The sequence below is a fragment of the Oryctolagus cuniculus genome, chromosome 7 (genome assembly GCF_051225735.1).
Source record: "Oryctolagus cuniculus isolate XC-2025 breed Fujian yellow rabbit chromosome 7, ASM5122573v1, whole genome shotgun sequence".
NCBI lineage: Eukaryota > Metazoa > Chordata > Mammalia > Lagomorpha > Leporidae > Oryctolagus > Oryctolagus cuniculus.
In genome coordinates this window covers 27,276,695-27,301,411 of record NC_142873.1, presented here as the reverse complement: position 1 = coordinate 27,301,411, position 24,717 = coordinate 27,276,695, and the positions used below count along the sequence as shown (strand labels likewise).

The 24,717-nt window shown below is 37.1% G+C and overlaps 1 protein-coding gene and 1 pseudogene across 14 annotated transcripts in view; both read right to left on the bottom strand.

The window, feature by feature from the left end:
- Positions 1 to 778: 778 nt before the first annotated feature.
- The window catches only part of VAMP4 (vesicle associated membrane protein 4), a 45,366-nt gene continuing 21,427 nt past the window's right edge, over positions 779 to 24,717 (bottom strand). For 2 of the 14 annotated variants that reach the window (XM_089299550.1, XM_089299551.1), the window contains 6 exons: positions 22,584 to 22,634; positions 21,401 to 21,504; positions 9,924 to 10,024; positions 8,534 to 8,613; positions 4,713 to 4,764; positions 779 to 2,756 (listed from right to left, as the gene is read on the bottom strand). In XM_089299550.1, the coding sequence (XP_089155676.1) occupies positions 2,728 to 2,756; positions 4,713 to 4,764; positions 8,534 to 8,613; positions 9,924 to 10,024; positions 21,401 to 21,438 (300 nt within the window). In that variant the 5' untranslated portion in view covers positions 21,439 to 21,504; positions 22,584 to 22,634 and the 3' untranslated portion in view covers positions 779 to 2,727. Of the gene's footprint in view, positions 3,265 to 4,712; positions 4,765 to 7,283; positions 7,543 to 8,533; positions 8,670 to 9,923; positions 10,025 to 21,400; positions 21,505 to 22,583; positions 22,635 to 24,717 lie in introns of those variants that run through there. The other 12 variants (XM_002715115.6, XM_089299553.1, XR_016210409.1 and 9 more) reach the window with 11 other exon arrangements.
- LOC138850500 (BBSome-interacting protein 1 pseudogene) lies at positions 19,672 to 20,166 on the bottom strand (annotated as a pseudogene).

Below are 24,717 nucleotides of genomic sequence, written 5' to 3'. Positions count from 1 at the left end.
ATGATTTTCTAATGCAGAATATGGAAATGCACAATACTATAATAATAGGCAATCTATGGGAAAGCTAACACAAGGCATTTCTATAGCTGATGTGTAAGTTTCCTTCCTTCATTTTAACATTCCACCTTCAATACTGAACACTCTTTAATCAAGAAATCTCACAGTTGGTAAAATCTAAGGGTAATTTCCAGTGAGTTTTATAGAAGAGGAGCCAAAAGACCACAGGTATTGATTGCTGAGCTGTAATCAGCAGAAGGAACCAATTAATCGGTGTTGTAATCACAAAATTGCTGTGAGGCAACAGGCTTCTGTAATTAAACATAAATCACCAGGGTTTATATTTCAGGTGCAAAAACAGTGACCTGACTTCACCAGGGATCAATTACTGTTTGCAGAGCTACTTGAATTTTTCTGTTGATCTTCATTGTTGTTAAATAATAATAGTTCTGATGGTGGTTAAAACTTCAATTTTCAAATGCAGGATGATCTGAGCTGAGTGAGAAAAAGAATGATTTAGGGAGGGAAGGAAGTTAGGCTGGCATCAATTTGAGCAAATTTTTCTTCTTTGATCTTAAGAAGGCTCGTGTCTCCAAGGTTACCATATCATAAACGTGCCAGCTATTTTAAAGGTTTCAGGATTAGTCAAGACCAAGAAAGACAAAATGATAAACTGTGAATCAAACCATCACTACTGCAAAGTTCCAACAGTGTGATGTGTCTGCCACCAGTATTCTCAGCAATGGTGTCTTTAAATACAAAGAGAACTACATACATTCAATATTGTAGAAATAGTTCCTTTATTTTTCATGATTAAAACTTTAAAAATAATCCTATAATTATTTCTTTAAAAGTGGCATATTTTCTTTATTTAAAACCACTGGAAATGTGGCTTCTTTTTGAGAAGTAATCTTCATTTTCATAGATATTACAGAGAAAACAGATTTGTATATCAACTAATGGAAAACTAACCATAATGAGTTTAGTTTCAATACAAATACAGGTCAACATGTCTCTCTCTATATGTATGTGTTAGGACTGATTCTGTCCATCAGTTAAAACCTTCCATTTTTGGACTATTACCTATCGAAATTCTAAACATGCTCACTTTCCTGGGTATCCTATTTTGTCAAAGAATTTATAAAGTTCAGATGCTGTTTATATTAACTGACACCTACAAAGAGTGAAGAGACCAGAGACAACACTTCATAGTATGTAAGACTTTTATCTCCTTTTTAATGATTTAAGCTAACTATAAAGTTCAACAAATATAGAGACCTCCATAACTTGCAGGTGTCTTGAGTGAATGTCTCTTAATCTGCTTTTTCATTTGGATTTCTCAACAAAACATTTTTGCCTCTTAGTACTAATCCTGTAGAATTAAAAAACAACCCCCCATAAGATTCCATGTTTCATACATTTTGAGTTAAAATACCAAAGAAGTAAAATGTACACAGGATTCCCCCTAGCATTTATCAGAAGCTTTACTTCTAATTTAGAGACATCTCAAGATGTTCACAGGCATAAGTTTCTGCAGAACCTCAGAGCTTCTTCCTCATACACATTAGGGGACTATACTTTGTTTTATTTAAACAATACAAGGAGGCTGGCACACTTTAATGTTAACATGTTTTATAAAGTATATTATTAAAAATAGGCTGGGATTAATGGTGACCCCTAGCATTTGGTCACTGACTGACTAGCTTGTATAGAGATTACCTAGGCTCGTGATTTTATTGCTCATCACCACTGCCTGATTTGACACTTCACTATACAACGCATATCTCCCCAAGGATGACTGCAGAACGCAGACACAAAATTCAGAGCTGACGATTTTGCAAATTTTAGCACTTCTGGTAAAAGGGCTAGAAGAAGTTAAAGAGAAAACCTATTAACAAAAATAAGATGAAGAAGTTAAAGTCACCTGTGGATTTCATTGACTCCCATTACAGCTGGTCCTTATTGGAGTTTAACAGAGAACAGATTGGACAATAACTGGTAGCTATACCCATGTACTGATCATTTTCAAACACTCCAATGATGTTCTCCAGTACTTTTATTATCTTGGTTTCATGGTGCCATAGCATGGTTTTCATTAAATTTCCCATTTTCATAATCAAAATACCCCAAATTACTACACATTCCCTTATACAGTCAAAAATAGTTTTACTGGAATGTTTTTAGTTAATAGCTGAAGGCAGCAACATTTACAACATTTAGCTTTTGTTACACCCATAAACACGTGGGAATTCCTTGCAAAGCAACTGCACAGAAAAAGAATGATATTCTTGCAAATATTGATGGAATGGTTATACAACTCTTTTAGCATAACGATTTGGAGTTCCATATAGGCTTCCTAACCCCACCTTGATGCAGTTAACACAAGTCTCTATGCCACTAAAATACTAGTATGAAATATTGTCATCAGTGTTTATATACATAAATATAATGAACTGGCAAGTATCTAGTTTCAAATTAGATCCTTGGAATACAGCAAAATAGAGGCTGGTTATCTTTGCCTTAAACATAATTATTAAAAGCACATTTTGTTAGAAGGGAAGAAGGTAACTGGACATTCTCAATGCTCCAATTTGAAGTGATACTTGCCTCTTAGTTTCTTGAAAAAGAAGTTTTGAAAGTTATATACATAGGTTTCATTTAAATTATGCAGCAATCTTTTATTATTATTATTGTCCCAGATCTTGTTTAATGAAGATTTCTGTCATCAAATCAAGAACGGTATTTCACAACTATAAGAACTGTAAGAGAAAAAAATGAAATATATCAATATATCAAAATCAGACTCATATGCTATGTTAGAAGCGACGTTCCTAAATATAGTTATGTCCACTTTTAGAAATGGGTAATGAGGGCTGAACTTTTAGCTGAAATAACAGATAAGAAATGAGAAAGAAAAAATATCATAAAACTACCTAAATGTCTAACATTGGCATCTGGATCAATAATTTATGCCATACCAACAGCAGCATGCAGCTGTTAAAATGTTGTAAAAAACTTAATAACATGGAAAAATATTCACAACATATTTATTAGAAAGTATATATAATATGATCTTAATTTTGCAAAACATGTTTATATAGTGATAAAAAAAGACTAGATATATATACAACAGTTGTATTAACAGTAGCTATCTCTGTGTGGTAAGATTACAGTTGAACTTTATTTTCTTCTTTATGCTACTCCACATTTTCCAAGTTGTCCACCATATATTTATGGTTGATTCTTGTTATTTGAGGTAGTTATGTTCTATAAAGTCAACACAAACACTGAATTAGCAAATACTGAACCACTGCTGCAGGGAAAACACAGGGTTAAGAGTCTATGAGCCTCTGGCTGGTACATTTTTGTCAATCAATCAATACATAACTTTGATTTCTGTGTATTTCTGTTTAAAGATTTCTCACTTAATATGTAGCATCTTCAATAAATTCATGGAAAATGTGCATTCTGAAAAAACTGGATTTCAAATTTCTTTGTATCAAAATAAACTTAACTTTTATTTCTATTTTCCATGATGTTTTTGAAGTACCCTCACATATACTGTTTATTCACTAACACTGAACTCAAGGCCAACAGCACTGAAACTCATGCCTGCACACTGCTGATGTAAGGCATATACTTTCTCTGTGAAGGCACATCATATAGACTTCTTGCACTCAGCAACACTAGAGCACACTTCAGCACTGTGCTGAAGGAAATTTTAAAACAGTGACATCCCCAACAAAAAGCACAAGTATGTGGAAAAGTCAGCATTAAATGTTTAGACTCTGCAAAGGACACTTGTTTATGTTACAAGAGCTAAAACAAGAAGGTAGAGATAGCCTTGTCTGACCTCTGCTGGAAATGCTTGGGTTAGGAGACTTTTTTTTTTTTTTTTTCTTCTTTCAATGTATCTATGAAAGGCCACAAAAATCATCTTGAGTACTGATCTGGGGGTTACAAATACATTTTAGCTAGTAAGTGAATTAACAAACACAGAATCTATGAATAATGAAAACTGATTATATTTCTGTTACAAAACTGTTTTCTGTTTAACAAGGTAATAGCATCATAAAACTTTCCAAACAGTTTTTCTGAGATACTTCCCACATCTTCACAAAATCTCTGTAAACATAAGAGACTTTGAAGAAAAGGAGATATTAAGAATCAGGGATCTTAAAAAGAACAGTAAAGGAAAAAGGACAGGAAGGAATTAGCTTTAATGACTAAAACCAAGGTCAAATCTAAAAACTAAAAAAATAAAAACCAAAAAAAAAAAAAAAATCCCATCATCTGGAGAACTTAACTGGAAAATCTTATGAGATGCAAGTTGCCATAACTGAATGTCAACAATACATAGAAAATGAATGTTTTGTCCTGAGTGCAACAGGAGCTATATTTGGCCTTGAATAATTCACTTAGCTCTGTGTTTGAAAGTGTGGGTAGGGGACAGGATGAGGGTTCTCTTTGAGAATCTGACAGAAGATATAAACTCTATCTTCACAAAAATATACTTATGCTTGTTCATATAAGACTTACATACAACAAGAGTATTGCCAGAGACTCATAGGCTCTAGGTTAAGGGCTCCTGAAGGTCAGAAGTCATTACTCACTCCTGACATTGGACATACCAGGTCAACTGAAAATAAAAACGAATGAAGTGAACTCCAAAACATATGATGCCCCCAAGAAGTAATAATACAGCAAATACTCACTGATAATCACTACCAAAAGGATAACAGCAACCAAAGCCATGATGGCTTTTATCTACAACACACAAAAAGATATACAAAAATATTAATATTAATAAAGTTGACACTGTGGTGCTATTTGACACACATAAGATCTTCAAAAATTTCATGGAAAATGTGTATTATAAAATAAATTACAAATGGATTAATAAGTTTTTTGCATCAAAATAAACATCTTTTCATTCTATTTTCCTAGGAACTTTTTAAAAATACTCTCATTTTAACTCATCATTAAACAGTTACATTCCTTGAAAGATTTTCCCATTTTTCTATAATATACTTGATAGCTGTTTTGCATCCTCTTGTAAATAATCAGAGTTCTCCAAATTTGAGGGTTTTTGAAAGGCTGGATTTCACAGGTCAAGGCTGTACTGTATGGCAAGTAGTAACAAGCAAAGCCTTCATGGGTCTGGACTTTTTGTCTAGGTTTCCAGGTGCTTATTCTAATTTCAGATCAAGAAAAGTAATCAACATTTTCACAGCTCCGTTCAAATGTCAGGATGCGATTAATAACATAGGCAGCCAATCCCAAAGCTTCCATAACTAGTAGCGTTCCCTTATCTACAGAGGAGGCCTGAAAACATAGGCAGTGTCAAACCAACATATACTATGTTTTCTCCTCCACATACACATATATACCTATGACAAGGTTTAATTTCTAAATTAGGCACAGGAAGAAATAAATGATGATAATAAAATAGAACAGTATAATAGTATACTATAATAAAAGTTATTTGAATTCAGAATCTTTCTCTTGAAAGAATCAATATTTTCAGATGGCAGTTGGCTGTGGATAACTGAACTGTGGAAAGCAAAACTGTGGATAAGGAAGACTTGCTGTTTATCTGGCTGAACAGTTATAGCACTCATTCACAAAGTAAATGAGAATGCTGTTTCTTTTTCTCTCTTCTTCCAAATGAATAGACAAAAATCTATGTTTAACATACAACAGCTTAAGAACTTCCTAGATACAGAAGAAGGGTGTCAGAAATTCTCCCTCCCCACACACTGGATAATTGAATTCACTTATTTAATTGTTTATTTTTGAAGTATTTTATTTCCCAGATGGTTCACTAGTTTGAAACAGTCATTCTGGTGGTTAGTTTGAACTTCTACTCAAACTTAAGCCTTTAATAAAAACAAGGTTCTATAATCAGCTTATGAAGAAAACAATCTTTGGTTTTTAGTTAAAGAAGCAGATAGAAATTTTAAAAATACAATAGTAAAGAACTGAAGCAATTAAAACACTCTTAATAGCCGATGAGAAACTTCAAATTCCATCAAGGTCAATAGAGTACCAAAGACACCTCAGATTCAGATGATAAAATCATCTTTGATTAGAGTTCTGATGGTCTTTACACGTGATTCTGACCATCTTGAGAATGTGAAACCAAAACAGTAACGTCCAACAGTGATTCTTGTTTACAAAAAGGAAGAGAATCATGAGTTGGCAAATGGGAGAAACACTGGAGACCATCAGCTCTACCTCCCATAGTTACAAAAAGATGAGCAAACTGATGCCCAATCAAGAAACAGCTGTGACACCAGTTTATGCTTCCAGCTTCCTAATCTATTTCTTAGGGCAGGACAGATTCTAAAATGAGAAAGCTACGTAAGATTTTATTTCAGCACATTTAAGACCATGATACTCAATGTGAACCACCATTTCTAATGAGAAAGAAGATATTCAATAACCAATTCACAGATTCACTTATTTACTTTTAAATCACTATCATCACAATCAACCACTGACCCAAAAAGTTCCTTCATGTCTTGTTGTGGTCAACCTCCAATCCCCCTGGTTTTAGCCACTGGTAACCTGATTGCCTTCTTTCCTTTTGTCTTTTTTCATAAAACCCTTCCTAAATCATCATGAGAGGATATAAAAAAAGTTCAAGAAAATATATATTATAAGAAACTATGCATGGATTTCAACTTTTTGTAGGAAAATAAATTATTTTTAATTCAGTTTTTCCACAAACTTTCTGAAGTCCCCTCACACTATAAAAGTCAATCTATAAAATGGCATGAAGAGGAAGACAGCCTCATACAAATAGCAGCCCAAAGAGGCATTAATGAACCATAGTGAGATTGAAGAGAGTGAAGCATTAGAAATAATAACAACTGGAAAACACTTTCTACTCTAAATGAACTTTTTAAAGTTACAGAACAATCTTTTTCATTACATGCTTGCTGCTAATGGTGGTACCCAATGTGATATAGAGATTGTTTGCAAAACACAATTCCATGTGTATTTTTCCCTTGAAAGCACACTATGCCTCTGAACACATGAAGTACAAAACAAAAATCTTTAGATATAGCTTAAAAAATAGCTTGAGAAAATGTGTAGGATGACCATCTTTTTCTGGCTACATGAATGCAGCATTGGGAGAGAAGAGATGAACGGTCATGGACATTTTGGCTTACCAAACTTGTCTATGGAATAGAAATTTCTCTAGAATAAAAAATTTACCCTTGAAAGAATAAAGAATTAAAATAGAAAACTTAAATTTCAGACAAGGGGAACAAAGAAACGTGTTTCTTTCCTCAGTTTTATTTATTTACTTATTTATTTTGACAGGCAGAGTGGATAGTGAGAGAGAGAGAGAGAGAAAGGTCTTCCTTTGTCGTTGGTTCACCCTCCAATGGCCGCCACGGCTGGCGTGCTGCGGCCGGCACACTGCGCTGATCCGATGGCAGGAGCCAGGTGCTTCTCCTGGTCTCCCATGGGGTGCAGGGCCCAAGCACCTGGGCTATCCTCCACTGCCTTCCCGGGCCACAGCAGAGAGCTGGCCTGGAAGAGGGGCAACCAGGAAAGAATCTGGCACCCCAACCAGGACTAGAACCTGGTGTGCCGGCGCTGCAAGGTGGAGGATTAGCCTATTGAGCCGCAGCACCGGCCAGTTTTATTTCTGAAAGTAAGAGGTTCTAACAGGCAGACAGCTGACAAAAATGAGTAAATCAACCCAAGACAACTTTCGGAAGATCTCCTTAGCATATGGAAAGGTGAGTTTACAAAGTTATTGCTAAACTTGAAAATGAGAGAATAAAAGCAATGAGCTTATGTCTAAGACTTTCAACAAAACCAAAATCATACCTAGAATCAGGAGAAAAAAGGATTTGCTCTCATGATATGAAACTTGCTACAAAATTTTAAAAGAAACATTTGGTGTTTAATAATTAGTAACCATATTTGATTTAAGAGATGAACTAATTTCTATGAAATGTTTTGCAGCATATTGTAATTCTCATCTTCTCTGTGTTAAAAAATTCATTTATTTCTTTTTTCTCTGCATAATGAGGGATTTGGGGACTTTCTCTTAACCCATTTGTCATTACTGATTCTGACAAATTGCTTTTACCTTCCCTTTTTCAATGGAAAATCATATATTTCTCTAGTTATACTTTTATTTTTTAACATCTCTTATATACTATAGGTTGCACCAATAAGAACTAAAAATAAATTATAAGAAAAATGTATATTTGTTAAGATAGTAAGTTTAGAAGTAGTTATTAATAAAATGGGGATTATTTTATGAAGAAATTGACATAAACATCTTTGTAGGTATTGCTTGATTATTCTACTTATATCTGTCTCAAAAGTAATTTATTAATTCAACAAATATTTATTGAGTTCCCAACATGTCTCAAGTTCAGGAGACACAATAAGTAAGACAGCAGTAGTCCTGTCTTCATGAAACTTATGCTCTAAGGTCCCAGTTTCTTCACATCTTTGAACACACTTGAGATGTTGGCCAATCTATCCACTATCTTGATTCACTTACTTTGCATCCACGCCACCACATTTGCCTTCGAAGTTGTTTGGATCTGTTGCTAAAAGCAGTTGCATTATCCGATAAGCTTTCTATATCACATAGAGGATGGAGAGAAGTATTAAACGATATAACAGGATTCTTTTATCTAGTCACACAAAGATAAGAAAATATTAAATTTCTACATATGCAAATGTGTTCCCTTTTAAAAAAGCATGAAAACAACTTTCTCCCTTTCTTCCACCCACACACTCTAGCATACTACATTGTTTAAAAATAGAAACAAAAGGTAAAAAACAGTTGCAAGTTACTTTGTCCAATCCATTTTTACTGTAAAATTAAGAAAAATCTTCCAAGGACTTCCATGCTTATAAATAAACTAATAAATTTGGGTAAGAAAATACTCTTTAAAAATACAAATACTTGGCACATCTCTAGAAAAAATAAATTCCATATGGAAAGGATTAACTCTTAGAAGATACTGAAAGTGAATAGTTCTGGGGGAAAATAATATGAATTTGAAAAATGCTTAAGCAAGGTTTTTGTTTAAGCAAGCCTGTCAAGGATTGATCAGGTATTCAACCTGTCAAGGATTGATCAAGTATTCAACCATTTACCATTCAAGTGACTAATTTGTGTGAGGAACTGTTACATCTATACAGGTTAACATCTGTTAATAAAGGGAAGTTACTGAGTTGCAAGAAAAAAACATAAATTAAAAATATCGGGGCTGGCGCTGTGGCACAGTGGGTTAATGCCCTGGCCTAAAGCGCCACATCCTATATGGGCGCCAGTTCTAATCCTGGCTGTTCCACTTCCAACCCAGCTCTCTGCTATGGCCTGGGATAGCTGCAGAAGATGGCCCAAGCCCTTGGGCCCCTGCACTTGAGTGGGAAACCTGGAAGAAGCTCCTGGCTCCTGGCTTCGGATCGGCGCAGTTCCGGCTGTTGCAGCAAACTGGGGAGTGAACCATCAGATGGAAGACACCTCTCTCTCTCTCTCTCTCTCTCTCTCTCTCTCTCTCTGCCTCTCCTCTCTCTGTGTAACTCTGACTCTCAAGTAAAAAATAAATCTTTAAAAAAATCACTGAAGTTTAAAATAAGGGTTGGGAAAAAGTTATTAGATTTTTATGCCTTAAGATTTTTATGCCATGAGAAACTCAAAGCATATCAAAATAACAGAGCAAAGGAAAAATAGCTTTACTCTTCACTCAACAGGTATTTATAAAATATTCCATTCTCAACTGACCAATTAAAGAACACAGTTAACTGATTCAAAATAAATGGAGTCAAATGCCAATCTCAAGCCAAGATCCCTAAACATTGGCTACACAAGTGGGAGAATATATAAACTAGCAGAAACATAGATTAATAATATCAAGAAATATATGAAGTTTGTGTACCTGATTTGTCTTGTAGTTCATCTAGTCTCTCCCCTCTTTCAATTACCTTTGTAATATTTTCTTGCATGACATCAATAACTTCATCCACCTGATTCTGAACACTAGTTTAAAAAAAGATAAAAATTATTCTTTGAGAATGTTTATAATTTTTAAGTTTTCATTAGACAGGATAGAGAATAACAAACTATTAAACTATAAAACTTCAGTTTAAAGCTTTGTAGCAATTTTCTTCCATTTGTGGGCTTGATACTCAGATACTTACAGACACTGTGATATAACTCAGAGACAGTTTATTTATTGTTCTGCTTCTGACCAGTAATGTAACTCATAATCAAATTAAATGTACCGTCAGAATGTTCAACAACTGCAGAATTCAGTCCAACAGCTTAAACCTAAATTATCAGTTTCATTTGCTCATCAGTGGGCTCTCCAGGGAGCATGTAAAGCCATACTGACTTTTGCTGTAGACTTCACACACAAAGGCTAACAAAGTAGTTTGTCTAGGTGTGTTAGAAGCTTATGGAAAAAATCTAGTTTCCAAAATGGAAATGGAAGGCATAATCCAGGAGACACTGATGCTCAATGAGAATAACTCTTCACGACTTGTCACTTTTCTCTAAAACAAACAGGGCTCAAGACAACGAGGAACACCCAGGAATATACTGAAGTACCAACCAGGAAGCAAAGAGGAAAATGTTTTTGTTGTCCTTCCAAATAAAAATGTTTTCCTCTGTTAAATTAGGTTATGGTGTGGGCAATGAAGGTTTAGCCAAAACTTAAAAATTAAAAACTGATACTTAGCTAGCAACTTTCATTCAGAGCACGCCAAAACAGAAATGTTTAAATATTTTAAGTGTCTAGTTTTCCTCTGTTGCTCCAGCCACAAGACAAAAAAATGTTTTAAATTTCTTTATGAGTAAACATGACAATGAAATATTTAAAATAAGAAATAAAGTGCATCACAGTTCTTTTTTTTGTCTTAATTAATATTTTATTTGCTCTTTTTTTAACTTTTATTTAATGAATATAAATTTCCAAAGTACAGCTTATGGATTACAATGGCTTCCCCCCCAATAACTTCCCTCCCACCCGCAACCCTCCCATTTCCCACTCCCTCTCCCCTTCCATTCACATCAAGATTCATTTTCAATTCTCTTTATATACAGAAGATCAGTTTAGTATATATTAAGTAAAGATTTCAACAGTTTGCACCCACACAGAAACACAGAGTATAAAATACTGTTTGAGTACTAGTTATAGCATTAAATCATAATGTACAGCACATTAAGGACAGAGATCCTACATGAGGAGTAAGTGCACAGTGACTCCTGTTGTTGACTTAACAAATTGACACTCTTGTTTATGGCATCAGTAATCACCCTAGGCTCTTGTCATGAGCTGCCAAGGCTATGAAAGCCTTTTGAGTTCACTGACTCTGATCATATTTAGAGAAAGAAGGTCATAGTCAGAGTGGAAGTTCTCTCCTCCCTTCAGAGAAAGGTACCTCCTTCTTTGATGACCCGTTCTTTCCACTGGGATCTCACTTGCAGAGATCTTTCATTTAGGTCCTTTTTTTTTTTTTTTTTTTTTTGCAAGAGTGTCTTGGCTTTCCATGCCTGAAATACTCTCATAGGCTTTTCAGCCGGATCCGCATGCCTTAAGGGCTAATTCTGAGGCCAGAGTGCTGTTTAGGACATCTGCCATTCTATGAGTCTGCTATGTATCCCACTTCCCATGTTGTATCGTTCTCTCCCTTTTTAATTCTAGCAGTTAGTATTTGCAGACACTAGTCTTGTTTATGTGATCCCTTTGGCTCTTAGTCCTATCATTATGATCAACTGTGAACAGAAATTGATCACTTGGACTAGTGAGATGGCATTGGTACATGCCACCTTGATGGGATTGAACAGGAATCCCCTGGTATGTTTCTAACTCTACCGTTTGGGGCAAGTCAGCTTGAGCATGTCCCAAATTGCACATCTCTTCCCTCTCTTATTCCTACTCTTATATTTAACAGCGATCACTTTTCAGTTAAGTTTCAACACTTAAGAATAACTGGGTATTGATTACAGTATTCAACCAAAAGTATTAAGTAGAACAAACAAAAAAAAATACTAAGAGGGATAACGTATTAAGTTGTTCATCAACAGTCAGGGCAAGGGCTGATAAAGTCACCGTTTCTCATAGTGTTCATTTCACTTTAACAGGTTTCCTTTTTGGTGCTCGGTTAGTTGTCACAGATCAGGGAGAACATATGATATTTGTCCCTTTGGGACTGGCTTGTTTCACTCAGCATAATGTTTTCCAAATTCCTAACAGGGATCACTTTTCAGTTAAAATTTAAACACCTAAGAATAATTGTGTGTTAACTACAGAGTTCAACCAATAGTACTAGAACAAAAAAATAATACTGAAATGGATAAAGTATTACATTGTACATCAACAGTCAGGACAAGAGCTGATCAAGTCAGTTTCTCATAGTGTCCATTTCACTTCAACAGGTTTCCCCTTTGGTGCTCAGTTATTTGTAGCCGATCAGGGAGAACATATGATATTTGTCCCTTTGGGACTGGCTTAGGTCACTCATCATGCTGTTTTCCAGATTCCTCCATCTTGTTGCAAATGACCGGGTTTCATTGTTTTTGACTGCTGTATAGTATTCTATAGAGTACATGTCCCATAATTTCTTTATCCAGTCTACTGTTGATGGGCATTTGGGTTGGTTCCAGGTCTTAGCTATTGTGAATTGAGCTGCAATAAGCATTAATGTGCAGATGGCTTTTTTGTTTACCAATTTAATTTCCTTTGGGTAAATTCCAAGGAGTGGGATGGCTGGGTTGTATGGTAGGGTTGTATTCAGGTTTCTGAGGAATCTCCAGACTGACTTCCATAGTGGCTTTACCAGTCTGCATTCCCACCAACAGTGGGTTAGTGTCCCTTCTTCCCCGCATCCTCGCCAGCATCTGTTGTTGGTAGATTTCTGCATGTGAGCCATTCTAACCGGGGTGAGGTGAAACCTCATTGTGGTTTTGATTTGCATTTCCCTGATTGCTAGTGATCTTGAACATTTTTTCATGTGTCTGTTGGCCCTTTGGATTTCCTCTTTTGAAAAATGTCTATTGAGGTCCTTGGCCCATCTCTTAAGTGGGTTGTTTGTTTTGATGTTGTGCAGTTTCTTGATTTCTTTGTAGATTCTGGTTATCAACCCTTTATCTGTTGCATAGTTTGCAAATATTTTTTCCCATTCTGTCGGTTGCCTCTTCACTCTCCTGACTGTTTCTTTTGAAGTACAGAAACTTCTCAATTTGATGCAATCCCAAATGTTAATTTTGGCTTTGACTGCCTGTGCCTCCAGGGTCTTTTCCAAGAAGTCTTTGCCAGTACCTATATCTTGCAGGGTTTTTCCAATGCTCTCTAATAATCTGATGGTGTCAGGTCGTAGATTTAAGTCTTTAATCCATGTTGAATGAATTTTTGTGTAAGGTGAAAGGTAGGGGTCTTGTTTCATGATTCTGCTCGTGGAAATCCAATTTTCCCAGCACCATTTATTGAATAGACTGTCCTTGCTCCAGGGATTGATTTTGGATCCTTGATCAAATATAAGTAGGCTGTAGATGTTTGGATTGATTTCTGGTGTTTCAATTCTGTTCCATTGGTCTATCCATCTGTTTCTGTACCAGTACCATGCTGTTTTGATTACAACTGCCCTGTAGTATGTCCTGAAATCTGATATTGTGATGCCTCCGGCTTTGTTTTTGTTGTACAAGATTGCTTTAGCTATTCAAGGTCTCCTGTGTCTCCATATGAATTTCAGCACCATTTTTTCCAGATCTGAGAAGAAGGTCTTCGGTATCTTGATTGGTATTGCGTTGAATGTATAAATTGCTTTTGGGAGAATGGACATTTTGATGATATTGATACTTCCAATCCATGAGCATGGAAGATTTTTCCATTTTTTGGTATCCTCTTCTATTTCTTTCTTTAAGGTTTTGTAATTTTCATCGTAGAGATCTTTAACGTCCTTGGTTAAGTTTATTCCAAGGTATTTGATTGTTTTTGTAGCTATTGTGAATGGAATTGATCTTAGAAGTTCTTCCTCAGCTGTGGCATTGCCTGTGTATACAAAGGCTGTTGATTTTTATGCATTGATTTTATATCCTGCTACTTTACCAAACTCTTCTATGAGTTCCAGTAGTCTCTTAGTGGAAATTCAGTGTTCAAAGCACATTAGATTACTAGCAACTCATTATTAAACATATAGAAGTTTTCAAATAAATGAGGATATGCAATTGTGCTTCTAGCTGGCAAAGGGAAAAGTACATCAGTTATTACTTGGGAGCTTTTTTTTTTTTATAAAAAAAAGACATATTTAAAATGCAGAGAAAGAGAGAGATTGAGATTGAGAGAGATTGAGATCTTCCATCTGTTCATTCAATCCCCAACACTCCACAAAAAGCAGCAATAGCCAGATCTGCCCAGGCTAAAGACAGGAACAATAAATTCTATCTGGATCTGCCATGAGGTGGTGGGGCCCAAGCACTTAGGCCAACTTCCATTGCTTTCCCAGGTACTTTAGCAGGGAGCTAGATTGGAAGTAGAGCAGCCAGGACTCACACTGGCACTCCAATATAGGATGCCAGCATCACAAGCAGTGGCTTAACCTGCTGCACTACAATGCCAGCCCCAGTCACCTGTAATTTTGAAAAAGTTCTAATCTTTCCCTACCACTTTTTCTTCAAAAAGTGTGCTTCAAAGTTTCTTTATTTATTTGAAAGGCAGAATGACACAGACACAGAGAGCTAGAGATCTTTCATCCACTGGTTCACTCCTCAGATGCCTGCAACATTTGGGGTCCGGTGCTGTGGCACAGCTGGTTAAAGCCATGGCATGCACCACTGGCATCCCATACGGGTACCAGTTTGAGTCCTGGCTGCTCCATTTCTGATCCAGCCCTCTGCTAATGTGCCTGGGAGAGCAGAAGATGGACCAACTACATGGGCCCCTGAACCCACGCTGGGGCCTCGGATGAAGCTCCTGGTCCTGACTTGGGCCTGGCCCATCCCCAGCTGTTGAGGCCATTTGGGGAATGAATCAACAGATGGAGGACTTCTCTTTCTCTCCCCCCTTCTCTCCCTCCCTCCCTCCCTTCCTCCCCCCTCTGTAACTCTGACTTTCAAATACATAAATAAATCCTTAAAAAACAAAAAAACAAAATAAAGACCAACTTAGATGTTGGTGGGTTCAGAAGAAATACCTTCAGATTCAAGAAGCAATTACTATGCTTCATGATAGTCAACTCCTTTCCATATTAAAAGTATTGTGTACACCTACTGATTACTCACACATAGACTTCAGTATTCAGCATAGCTTCCCAGAGTTCTGTGCTTCCTACACATTATTCCACCAAAACACATAAAATAAAGTTCAACCAACAGGGACATGCAGAATTCTCTTCTACCCAAACAGATCTGAAAGTGTCCCTGAATTCCTAAGACATTTTGTTGTAACTCTTATTAACTCAGAATACAGCTAGCAATGCTTAGTCTCTTTAAGAACAATGGCACAAATATTTATGCAGTTCATCAATTTTCTCAACAAATAATGAGCACTATTTCAGGCACTAAGCAAACAAGGAACAAAACAGACAACAGGGGCTGACACTGTGCACAGTGGGTTAACCAAGCCACCACTTGTGATGCTGGCATCCCATACCAGAGTGCCTGTTCCAGTCCTGGTTACACTGCTTCTGATTCAGCTTCCTGCTAATATACCTGGGGAAAGACAGCAGTTGATGGCCCAAGTATTGGGCTCCTGCCAACCACATGCAAGATCAGGACAGAATTCCTGGCTCATGCCTTCTGTCTTGCCTAGCCTTGGCAGTTGCTGCCAATGGGGAGTGAACCAATGAGTGGAAGAGTGCTCACGTTCTCTTCTCTCTCTCTCTCTCTCTCTCTGCCTTTTAAATAAATAAATATTTTTTTTTAAAAAAAGAGACAATAATTCTCGTCCTCATGGAATTTACATTCAAATGCTCAAGGAATGAGCATTAAACTTACAGCTATGAAAACAGCCTGCTTTATACCATCATTCTATTTTCTGCCTCTCCCCTCTAGAACATAAGCTTGACCAATGCAAGGTTCTTGAGTATTTTGTTCTCTTTTGTAAGCCCAGTACCTACAACAGTGCTTGGAACATTCAATAAATAATTTATGGACAACTGAACAATTTGGTATCAATCCCACGGAGCATGCCTGGATATTTGAGAAAGAGATACAAAGCGGTGAGTGTCAAGTTCTCCATTTAACCATAAAACGTAAGCAGAGCTTTTATTTATCAAGGTCCAATCTTGAGATTTCCAGATAGGTTGCTATTTTTCATCACATACAATTGATGATAACAGCTTAAAGTAAGGGAGGACATCTGGAAGGGAGAGATCCAGCTTTATCAGTACGTATATGACTTTAGAAGTCATTTTGCAAGCCTCCTCTAACCTCGTATTTTCTCATCTTTAAAACAGAGAGGATAGGTTCTGGCATTGTGGTGTAGCGGTAAAGCCGCCACCAACTATGCCAGCATCCCATATGGGTGCTGGTTAGATTCCCAGATGCTCTACTTCTGATCCAGCTCCTTGCTGATGCACCTGGGAAAGCAGCAAAGGAAGGCCATATGGGGAGTGAACCAGCAGATGGAACACCTCTCTTTCTGTCTCTCCTTCTCTCTCTGTAACTCTGCCTTTCAAATAAATAAAATAAATATTTTTAAAAGAAAATAGCAGAGATGATAATCTCTTATCTCATATGTGAGAATTAAATGTGATAATGTTTTTCAAACACTTAGCATAGTGCCTAACGCTTAGCAGGTACTTGATAAATACTAGTAATTGTCCATTAAGGAAAGAAAATTCTCTACCACACACATTTATTCCTTATTTTATGCAAAAAAATATTTTCATAGTTAACATCCCCATCTTGTGGCCTTTCAAGGTACTGCTGATAAAAGCAGCAATTTAAAGTTAGGTTCCACTTCTGCAACTACACATATAGACTGCAGTTACCTCAGGAAACATTTCCTGTTGGCCTTACAAGAGTTAAGCTGGTTAGACCAAGGCTACAGTCAGGAGATTCCCTAACCTGATAGACAATGTCTACAAGTCACCAAAGTGGCATTTAAAATGCTATTATTTAATTTAAAAGTAAACATGACAAAGAGAATCATAAATTTTATACAGGCATGTGAATATTTAAAATCTCTCCCCCCAAAAATCTCCTAAAAGGTGATGTTGGATTTCTTTGCGGAATTAACCTGTTATCATCATTAGTAATTAGTGGTCAATCAAATCTTAAAAAGCACAATTGTTACTCATCTATGCAGTCAAGAAATACCCTGTATTATAAATTATGCATTGATAACACACATTAGTTAATGAAATTGACAATTTTGGGTACTGAAGTGATGCTAAGATTTGTCCTTGGGTGAGCTGTACATCAAATTGTGCTCTCCATGGGGCCAGCGCTGTGGCGCAGTAGGTTAATGCCCTGGCCTGAAGTGCCAGCATCCCATAAGGGTGCAGGATCAAGTCCCAGCTGTTACACTCTGATGCGGCCTGGTAAAGCAGTAGAAGATGGCTCAAGTCCTTCAGTCCCTGCACCCACATGGGAAATCCAGAAGAAGCTCCTGGCTTCAGATCGGCGTAGCTCCGGCCGTTGCGGCCAATTGGAGAGTGAAACATCGGATGGAAGACCTCTCTCTCTCTCTGCCTCTCCTCTCTCTGTGTAACTCTGACTTTCAAATAAATAAATAAATCTTTAAAAAAAAAAAAAAAAAAGAAAAGTTGTGCTCTACTATCTTAGGCACACTATTGAGTCGTGCCTTGGTTAAATAAACATTTATGAGGCTGGACCATCAAGGTTTAATTTGTATGTTTGTTGACTGATCTTTTCTTTTTGAGAGTACATTTATTTTAGGTCTTTTAAACAACTTTTTAATTTCACACAACACATTTTAAATCATGTAAGGAAGCACATTTTAATTTGGTGAATTTAAGCTGTGCTCCTAGAAAACTTTTATTTAAAAAAATAATCTTTGTAAACTTTTAAATTGAAAGTACAACTGTAAATCTTTTAAGATTACACTGAGGTGTGGCTGGTGCTGTGGCACAGCGGGTTAAAGCCCTGGCCTTAAGTGCCGGCATCCCATATGGGCTCCAGTTCTAGTCCCAGCTGCTCCTCTTCCAATCCAGCTCTCTGCTATGGCCTGGGAAAGCACTAGAAGATGGCCCAAGTCCTTGGGCCCCTGCACCCACATGGGAGAACTGAAAGAAGCTCCTGGCTTCGGATCTGCACAGTTCTGGCCATTGCAGCTATCTGGGGAGTGAACCAGCAGGTGGAAGACCTCTCTCTCTGTCTCTACCTCTCTCTGTAACTCTTTCAAATAAATAAAATAAATCTTTTTTTAAAAAAAAAGATTATACTGAGGAAAATGCATACATGCTTGACTATCTTGTTTACTGATCTGATCTAAAACTTAATGAAAAGTTTCTATAAGATACATAATAGTTTTGATCATTCTTAAATTATATTATCAAAATGATTAGTGTTATAAAAAACATTATTCTTGGGGGCCAACGCCATGGCTCACTTGGTTAATCTTCTGCCTGCGGCACCAGCATCCCATATGGGCGCCAGGTTTTTGTCTCGGTTGCTCCTCTTCCAGTCCAGCTCTCTGCTGTGGCCAGAGTAGAGGATGGCCCAAGTGCTTGGGTCCCTGCACCCACGTGGGAGACCAAGAAGAAGCAACTGGCTCCTGGCTTCGGATCGGCATAGTGCCAGCCATAGCAGCCATTTGGGGACTAAACCAACGGAAGGAAGACCTTTCTCTCTGTCTCTCTCACTGTCTATAGCTCTGTCTGTCAAATAAAAAAATTATTCTCCACAGACTCAAAGCTTTACATTCACTCAGTGTCTGAGAAAATACTACCTACCATCAATAACAGTTTTCTAAAGAATTAATGCAATTCTGACTTCAGTAGAGCTTAATTATTTGGCAAGATCTAAAGGTCTGTGCTAATTTAAACTGACTATTGACCACAACAAACCAAACAAGAGTTACATTAATAATTTACAAAGATATTATTAGTAATATACCTATTAGAGGTTGAGGTTACAGTCTACTAGAATTAAAACTCCAAATTTAATGTTCATGTTTCTAACATGGGCTCTTTCAAAACCATATTATTTTAGGCTTATATAGATAATTACAATAACCATTTTCAGATTTTAATTATGTTTGATACCTGAGTAATAAAAGTAGTCATGTAATTTTTAAGTCCTTAAAATTAGTACAATTAAGAGCTTTAGTTGATTACAGAATAGGTAAGGGTTTCTTGAAAGTCAAATTTATTGAAGAAATAGTTTTGTCATTATTAGTCATTATTACTGTTCACTACTGGTCAGGCAACATGGTATAAACATGATGCAGCACACAAAATTGGTTAAAAAAAACTCAAATTATTCTCAAGTAAATTTTACTGCAATGTGGGTAATGTAAAAGCCTGAGATTATCCTCTGTATAAAAAGTTGCATTTAATCACTTATGCTAAGAATGGTACCTTATAAAACTGATAGCCAACAGGAATGGTGAATTATGATTTGCAATGTTAAAAACATAGTTTAAGTAAAAAAAACACATAAATTTGCTTCAGCATTAAGTGTTCAATACAAATCAGTGTTTAAATTCACCAGTACAGGTCTTCTCAATCTTGGGTATTTTTGTATTTCTATGAATACCAGTTTTACTAACAAATATTTCTTTCAGCATACAGATCCATTTTATTTTCTAGTTACTATTAAATAGTAGGTAAGCTAGGGTGGGTATTCCCTAAAGTGGTAGGTTATTAGTGTGTTATTTGCTGTTGTTTCTCTGCCATTTCTTGTTGGCGAACTGTATCCTGTGCTGCTTGCTGCATTTTCTCGAGTTTTTCCAGAGTCAAGATTTTAAGGGCAAAAGTTTGGGTTTACATAGCACCACTGTGATTACATGTTCCACAGACAACTGCCCTTGTTTGGGAAGAACTTTCCAGAACATTAACTTCACTTCTTCCATACTTGAATGGTTGGATACAGGTTTTTCCTCAAAGTTCCAGTCTTTGTCCTTCAGCTTCTGGCATCTGATCGGGTATTACCAAGATGACTGAGCATTCTCGCCTCAAGCCTTCAGAAGGATCTGACTTGGCAACTTGGGTCCAGAACAGGCATCTCCTGGGGTGCAGGCAGCCTTCCCACCCTTCTGCCATGACCCTATTTGGAAGTGCCAAATGCAACTTCCAGGCAAAGAGGCATTTTTGGAACCCTAAACTTACCCACTTAGGTAAGTGGCCAGACGTCTCAACAAACAAAGGGCCAGGAAACTGGATTTGCAGTCCCAAGTATAAATTAATGTGCCCAACACAGAATTGCTGGTCACTTGTGGTGCCTCTTAGGGCCTACATACAGATGCATCCCTTCCCAGACAGCTCAGCTGTTGCCCAGCAACTGATCATCTTGGTTTATTTTTATTTTTCATTTATTTTATTTTTTAAAAGATTTATTTATTCATTTGTAAGGCAGAGTTGCAGAGAGGCAGAAGGAGAGAGAGAGAGAGAGAGAAATGGAGAGAGAGAGAGAGAGAGAGAGAGGTCTTCCATCTGCTGGTTCACTCCCCAGATAGCCATAATGGCTGGAACTGTGCTGATCTGATGCTAGGAGCCAGGAGCTTCTTTTGGGTTTCTCAAGTGGGTGAAGCACTTGAGCATCTTCTACTGCTTTCCCAGGCCAAAGCAGAAAGCTGGATACAAAGTGGAGCAGCAGGGACTCGAACTGGCACCCATATGGGATGTCAGCACTGTAGGCAGCGGCTTTACCGGCTATGCCAAAGTGCTGGCCCCTGAGTGACCATCTTCTAACTAAATCTGGCCTGCCTTCAATTCTAGACTAAGAACTATCATTTTGGGGCTGATGTTTGGTGTATCAATTAAGCTGTTTCTTAGGACATCTGAATTCAGAGTGCCTGGGGTTGAGTTCTGGATTCAGACCCAATTCCAGTTTCCTGCTAATATGCACTCTGGGAGGCAGTAGGTGGTAGCCCAAGTATTTGGGCCCCTGCTAGCTATGTGGGAGACCAGGATGGAGTTTCTGGCTTCTGGCTTTAGCCTGGTCCAGACCTGGCTGTTGTGGCCATTTGGGGATTGAAACAACAGTTGGAAGATCTCTCTTTTTCTCCATCTCTCTGTCTCTGTTGCTGTCTCTCCCTCCCTGTCACACTGCTTTTCAAATAAGTAAATCTTAAAAAAACAACAAAAAAAGTCATTCTAATTGGCTTAACCATTAGCATTTGGTGCTCATCTAAGTATCCACGTATTCCATTAGGCTTGCACCACAGCTCATCTGTCTTAGCAGTATGCCTTGTAATCCACCAGGAAGATGAGAGAATGAGTGGCTCACCTTCCTATTTCCTTTGGAGACTTTCTTATCACCTTCATTGAAGGCTCATGAGTCTTGAGCAGAAAACACACCTAACAAGTGCCTGAACTCCCGATCCACAGTAACTGTGAGATGATAAATATGTGTTGTTTGAGCTCATTAGTTCATAGTAACATGTTATATAGCAACAGAACACTAAAACACCTCACCTTGAACTCCAACCAAATCGTCTGTTAATTGAGATTAGCCTAAGTATGGACACACTGTTTTATAGCAACAGCTGCCTGACTAAAGCCCAAGTATCTCAGCTGTAACTAGACAACTACCACCGTACCCTTCCCACCCAGGAATAGGGTAGTGACTATGACCCTTCCTAGGGCTGTGAGTCTGTCCTGTTCACCTTCCATAGTCTTTACACCTCGGTCAGTTCCAGGGCCTTTCCTCAGTGATTCACTGCTCAGTCAGTTCCTGTCTTTTCCTGTCAGAACCTCTATCTTTCCAACATTAGACACATTCAGTACAGCATATTACCCATCATCATCATCAAATAACATACAGGAAAAAGGTTTTAAACTGAAGATTAATTAGCCATAAAACTTAGATCCATGCATGAATTAGGATCAGTAATAAACATGAAAATATCAGTAGTAAATACAAAAAATTCTGGAAATCAAAAATATGCCTTACATCAAAATATTAAAATGTATTATCTTTTCTTTTCATTCTTAAAATGGGAATCAAGCTATAGATTAAAACCAAAATAGACCTTATGCTAAATAGGTTTGAAATAAGGTCATCAAATTAAGAAAAAAACAGCAATCCTACATTTCCTTAGGTAGCTTCAGAGGTAGCTTTGAAAAAAACAAAAAGAAGTAGGTTTCTATATCCAGTATAGTTAGTCTACCTTTGGTATCAACATTTTTTTCAGTATAGGACTAGACAGAAGATATTTTAGACATTGTGAGTCATAAAATCTCTATCACAACTCTGTCACAGATGTCCATTGCAACTTCTACACTCTGTCTTTATAGGTTGAAAGTAGCAATAGATACATGAAAACAAATATACATGGCTATGTTCTAATAGAATTTCTTTACAAGAAGAGGCTGTAGCCAGATTTGGCCCACAGGCTATGGTTTGCCAACCTCTGGTCCACAGAGAAATATGATAATCATTTAAACAAATGAATGTCCTAGGAACTTACTGCTTAATTTTATCATTTCTAGGTCCAAATCTTGGTCCAGATGGTCCCCTTCTGAAAACAAAATAGCAAGTACATATTAGTAACGATAGCATTAAAAACAAACAAATAACAGAAAACACCTATCCACATGTGTGTGACTTCTAAACATGGATCAGTTATTTATCAAAAGCAACCACATTTCGCTGGTATTGGTGGAACTGAATGTGTAAGCATGTCTTTACTTCACTAGTGCTTATTGGCTACAACTAACTCTGTTCCTCAGGATGTTAAAACTTTCAGAGAAACAGAATTTACGTAATCTACAGTTATACAGTTTGTTCTAATCATTAAACTCTGAAACACTGTAACAACTAAACTGCAAATTAATATTAATACCTTTATGATTGACTGTAGAACTAAAAGTTCCATTCACCTTGAATTTAGGTTATGATGAAATGCTGACTAATTGAAATAGATGAATAGAAAATTCGTTCAAAATACTAAACAATTTTAAGTATGCTTATTTTGGTTACTTATCTTAAATTTTCCAGCATAGCAAAGAGGAAATGCAACAAGAGTCTAAGGAAATAACATTTCTCAAATTATTATCTCCTTACATCACCTTAACCAATCCATTTTAACATTCTCAAAACATAAACTTTTGTATTTTTAAAAAGATTTATTTATTTATTTGAAAGGCAGAGTTACAGAGAGGAGAAACAGAGAGAAAAAGGGGTTTTTCCATCCACTGTTCATTCTCCAAAGAGCTGCAATGGGTGGGGCTGGGTCAGGCTGAAGCCAGAAGCCAGGAACTCTATCCTGGTGTCTAAGATGGGTGGTGAAGGTCAAGTACTTGGGTCATTCTATGCTGCTTCCTCAAGTGATTAGCAGGGAGCTGCATTAGAAGCAGAGCAGCTGGAACTTGAACTGGCACTACGGGACATGTCTCAGACGATGGCTTAACCCGCTGAACCATAACACCAGCCCCAAATTTTGATAATTTAAGTAATTATCTTTCTTCTGAAGATACAAAATAAGGTATAAACCACAAAACTCAAAAGAAATTAAGTCATTAAAATTTCTTAGACATATGGCAATTTCCAAAGGAATTATTGATAAGAAAAACATTTTTGGAGAAAGAAATAAACTGCCTACTGAAACTTATCAAACATAACTTATAAATATATCATCTTGCCTTAACTCTTCTAAGCTTTTCCCTTAAAGTCTTTAAGGTTCCAAACAAGCCTTGGAGTATTGTACCCAGTATTCCATTATAAAATAGTTGAACACTGAATTTCTTTTTTTTAAAATTTTTTAAAAATTTTTTTTGACAGGCAGAGTGGACAGTGAGAGAGAGAGAGAGACAGAGAGAAAGTCCTTCCTTTTGCCATTGGTTCACCCTCCAATGGCTGCCGCGGCCGGCGCACCACGCCTATCCGAAGGCAGGAGCCAGGTGCTTCTCCTGGTCTCCCACGCAGGTGCAGGGCCCAAGAACCTGGGCCATCCTCCACTGCACTTCCAGGCCACAGCAGCGACCTGGCCTGGAAGAGGGGCAACCGGGACAGAATCCAGCGCCCCGACCGGGACTAGAACCTGGTGTGCCGGCGCCACAGGCGGAGGATTAGCCTAGTGAGCCCCGGCGCTGGCTGAACACTGAATTCCATTAAAAAATTAACATTATGAACCAGAGGCCATTCCTAAAAACAAGGTAATAATTTAAAATAACTAGTTAATAGAAAAGCAATGAGAAGCACTGATTAAATGAAACTACCAAGATAAATAAATATCTGGAAATTATTAGATTAAAACTTTCTCACCTATAATTTTTTTAAAAGACACATTTGTTCCACCTATTAAATAACTAAAGACTTTAAAATAGTTATAGGAAAATAGCTGATTCTTTGAAATTTAACAACTGATAACCTTCTAGCCAGATCAGGAAAAAAGGAAAGACACAAATTATTAATGGTGGAAGAGAAAGAAGGGGGCACATCTCCATAGACGAAGGTACCATAGTTATGGAAGACTTATTAAGGGGAGCTAAGTGAAGGGTTAAAAGGAACTCGACATTATGTATGCCACCCTTTCATAAGCCTAAAATTATTTTTAAAGATTTAAATCCTACAATGAAAATCTACAATTAAATAGCACATTC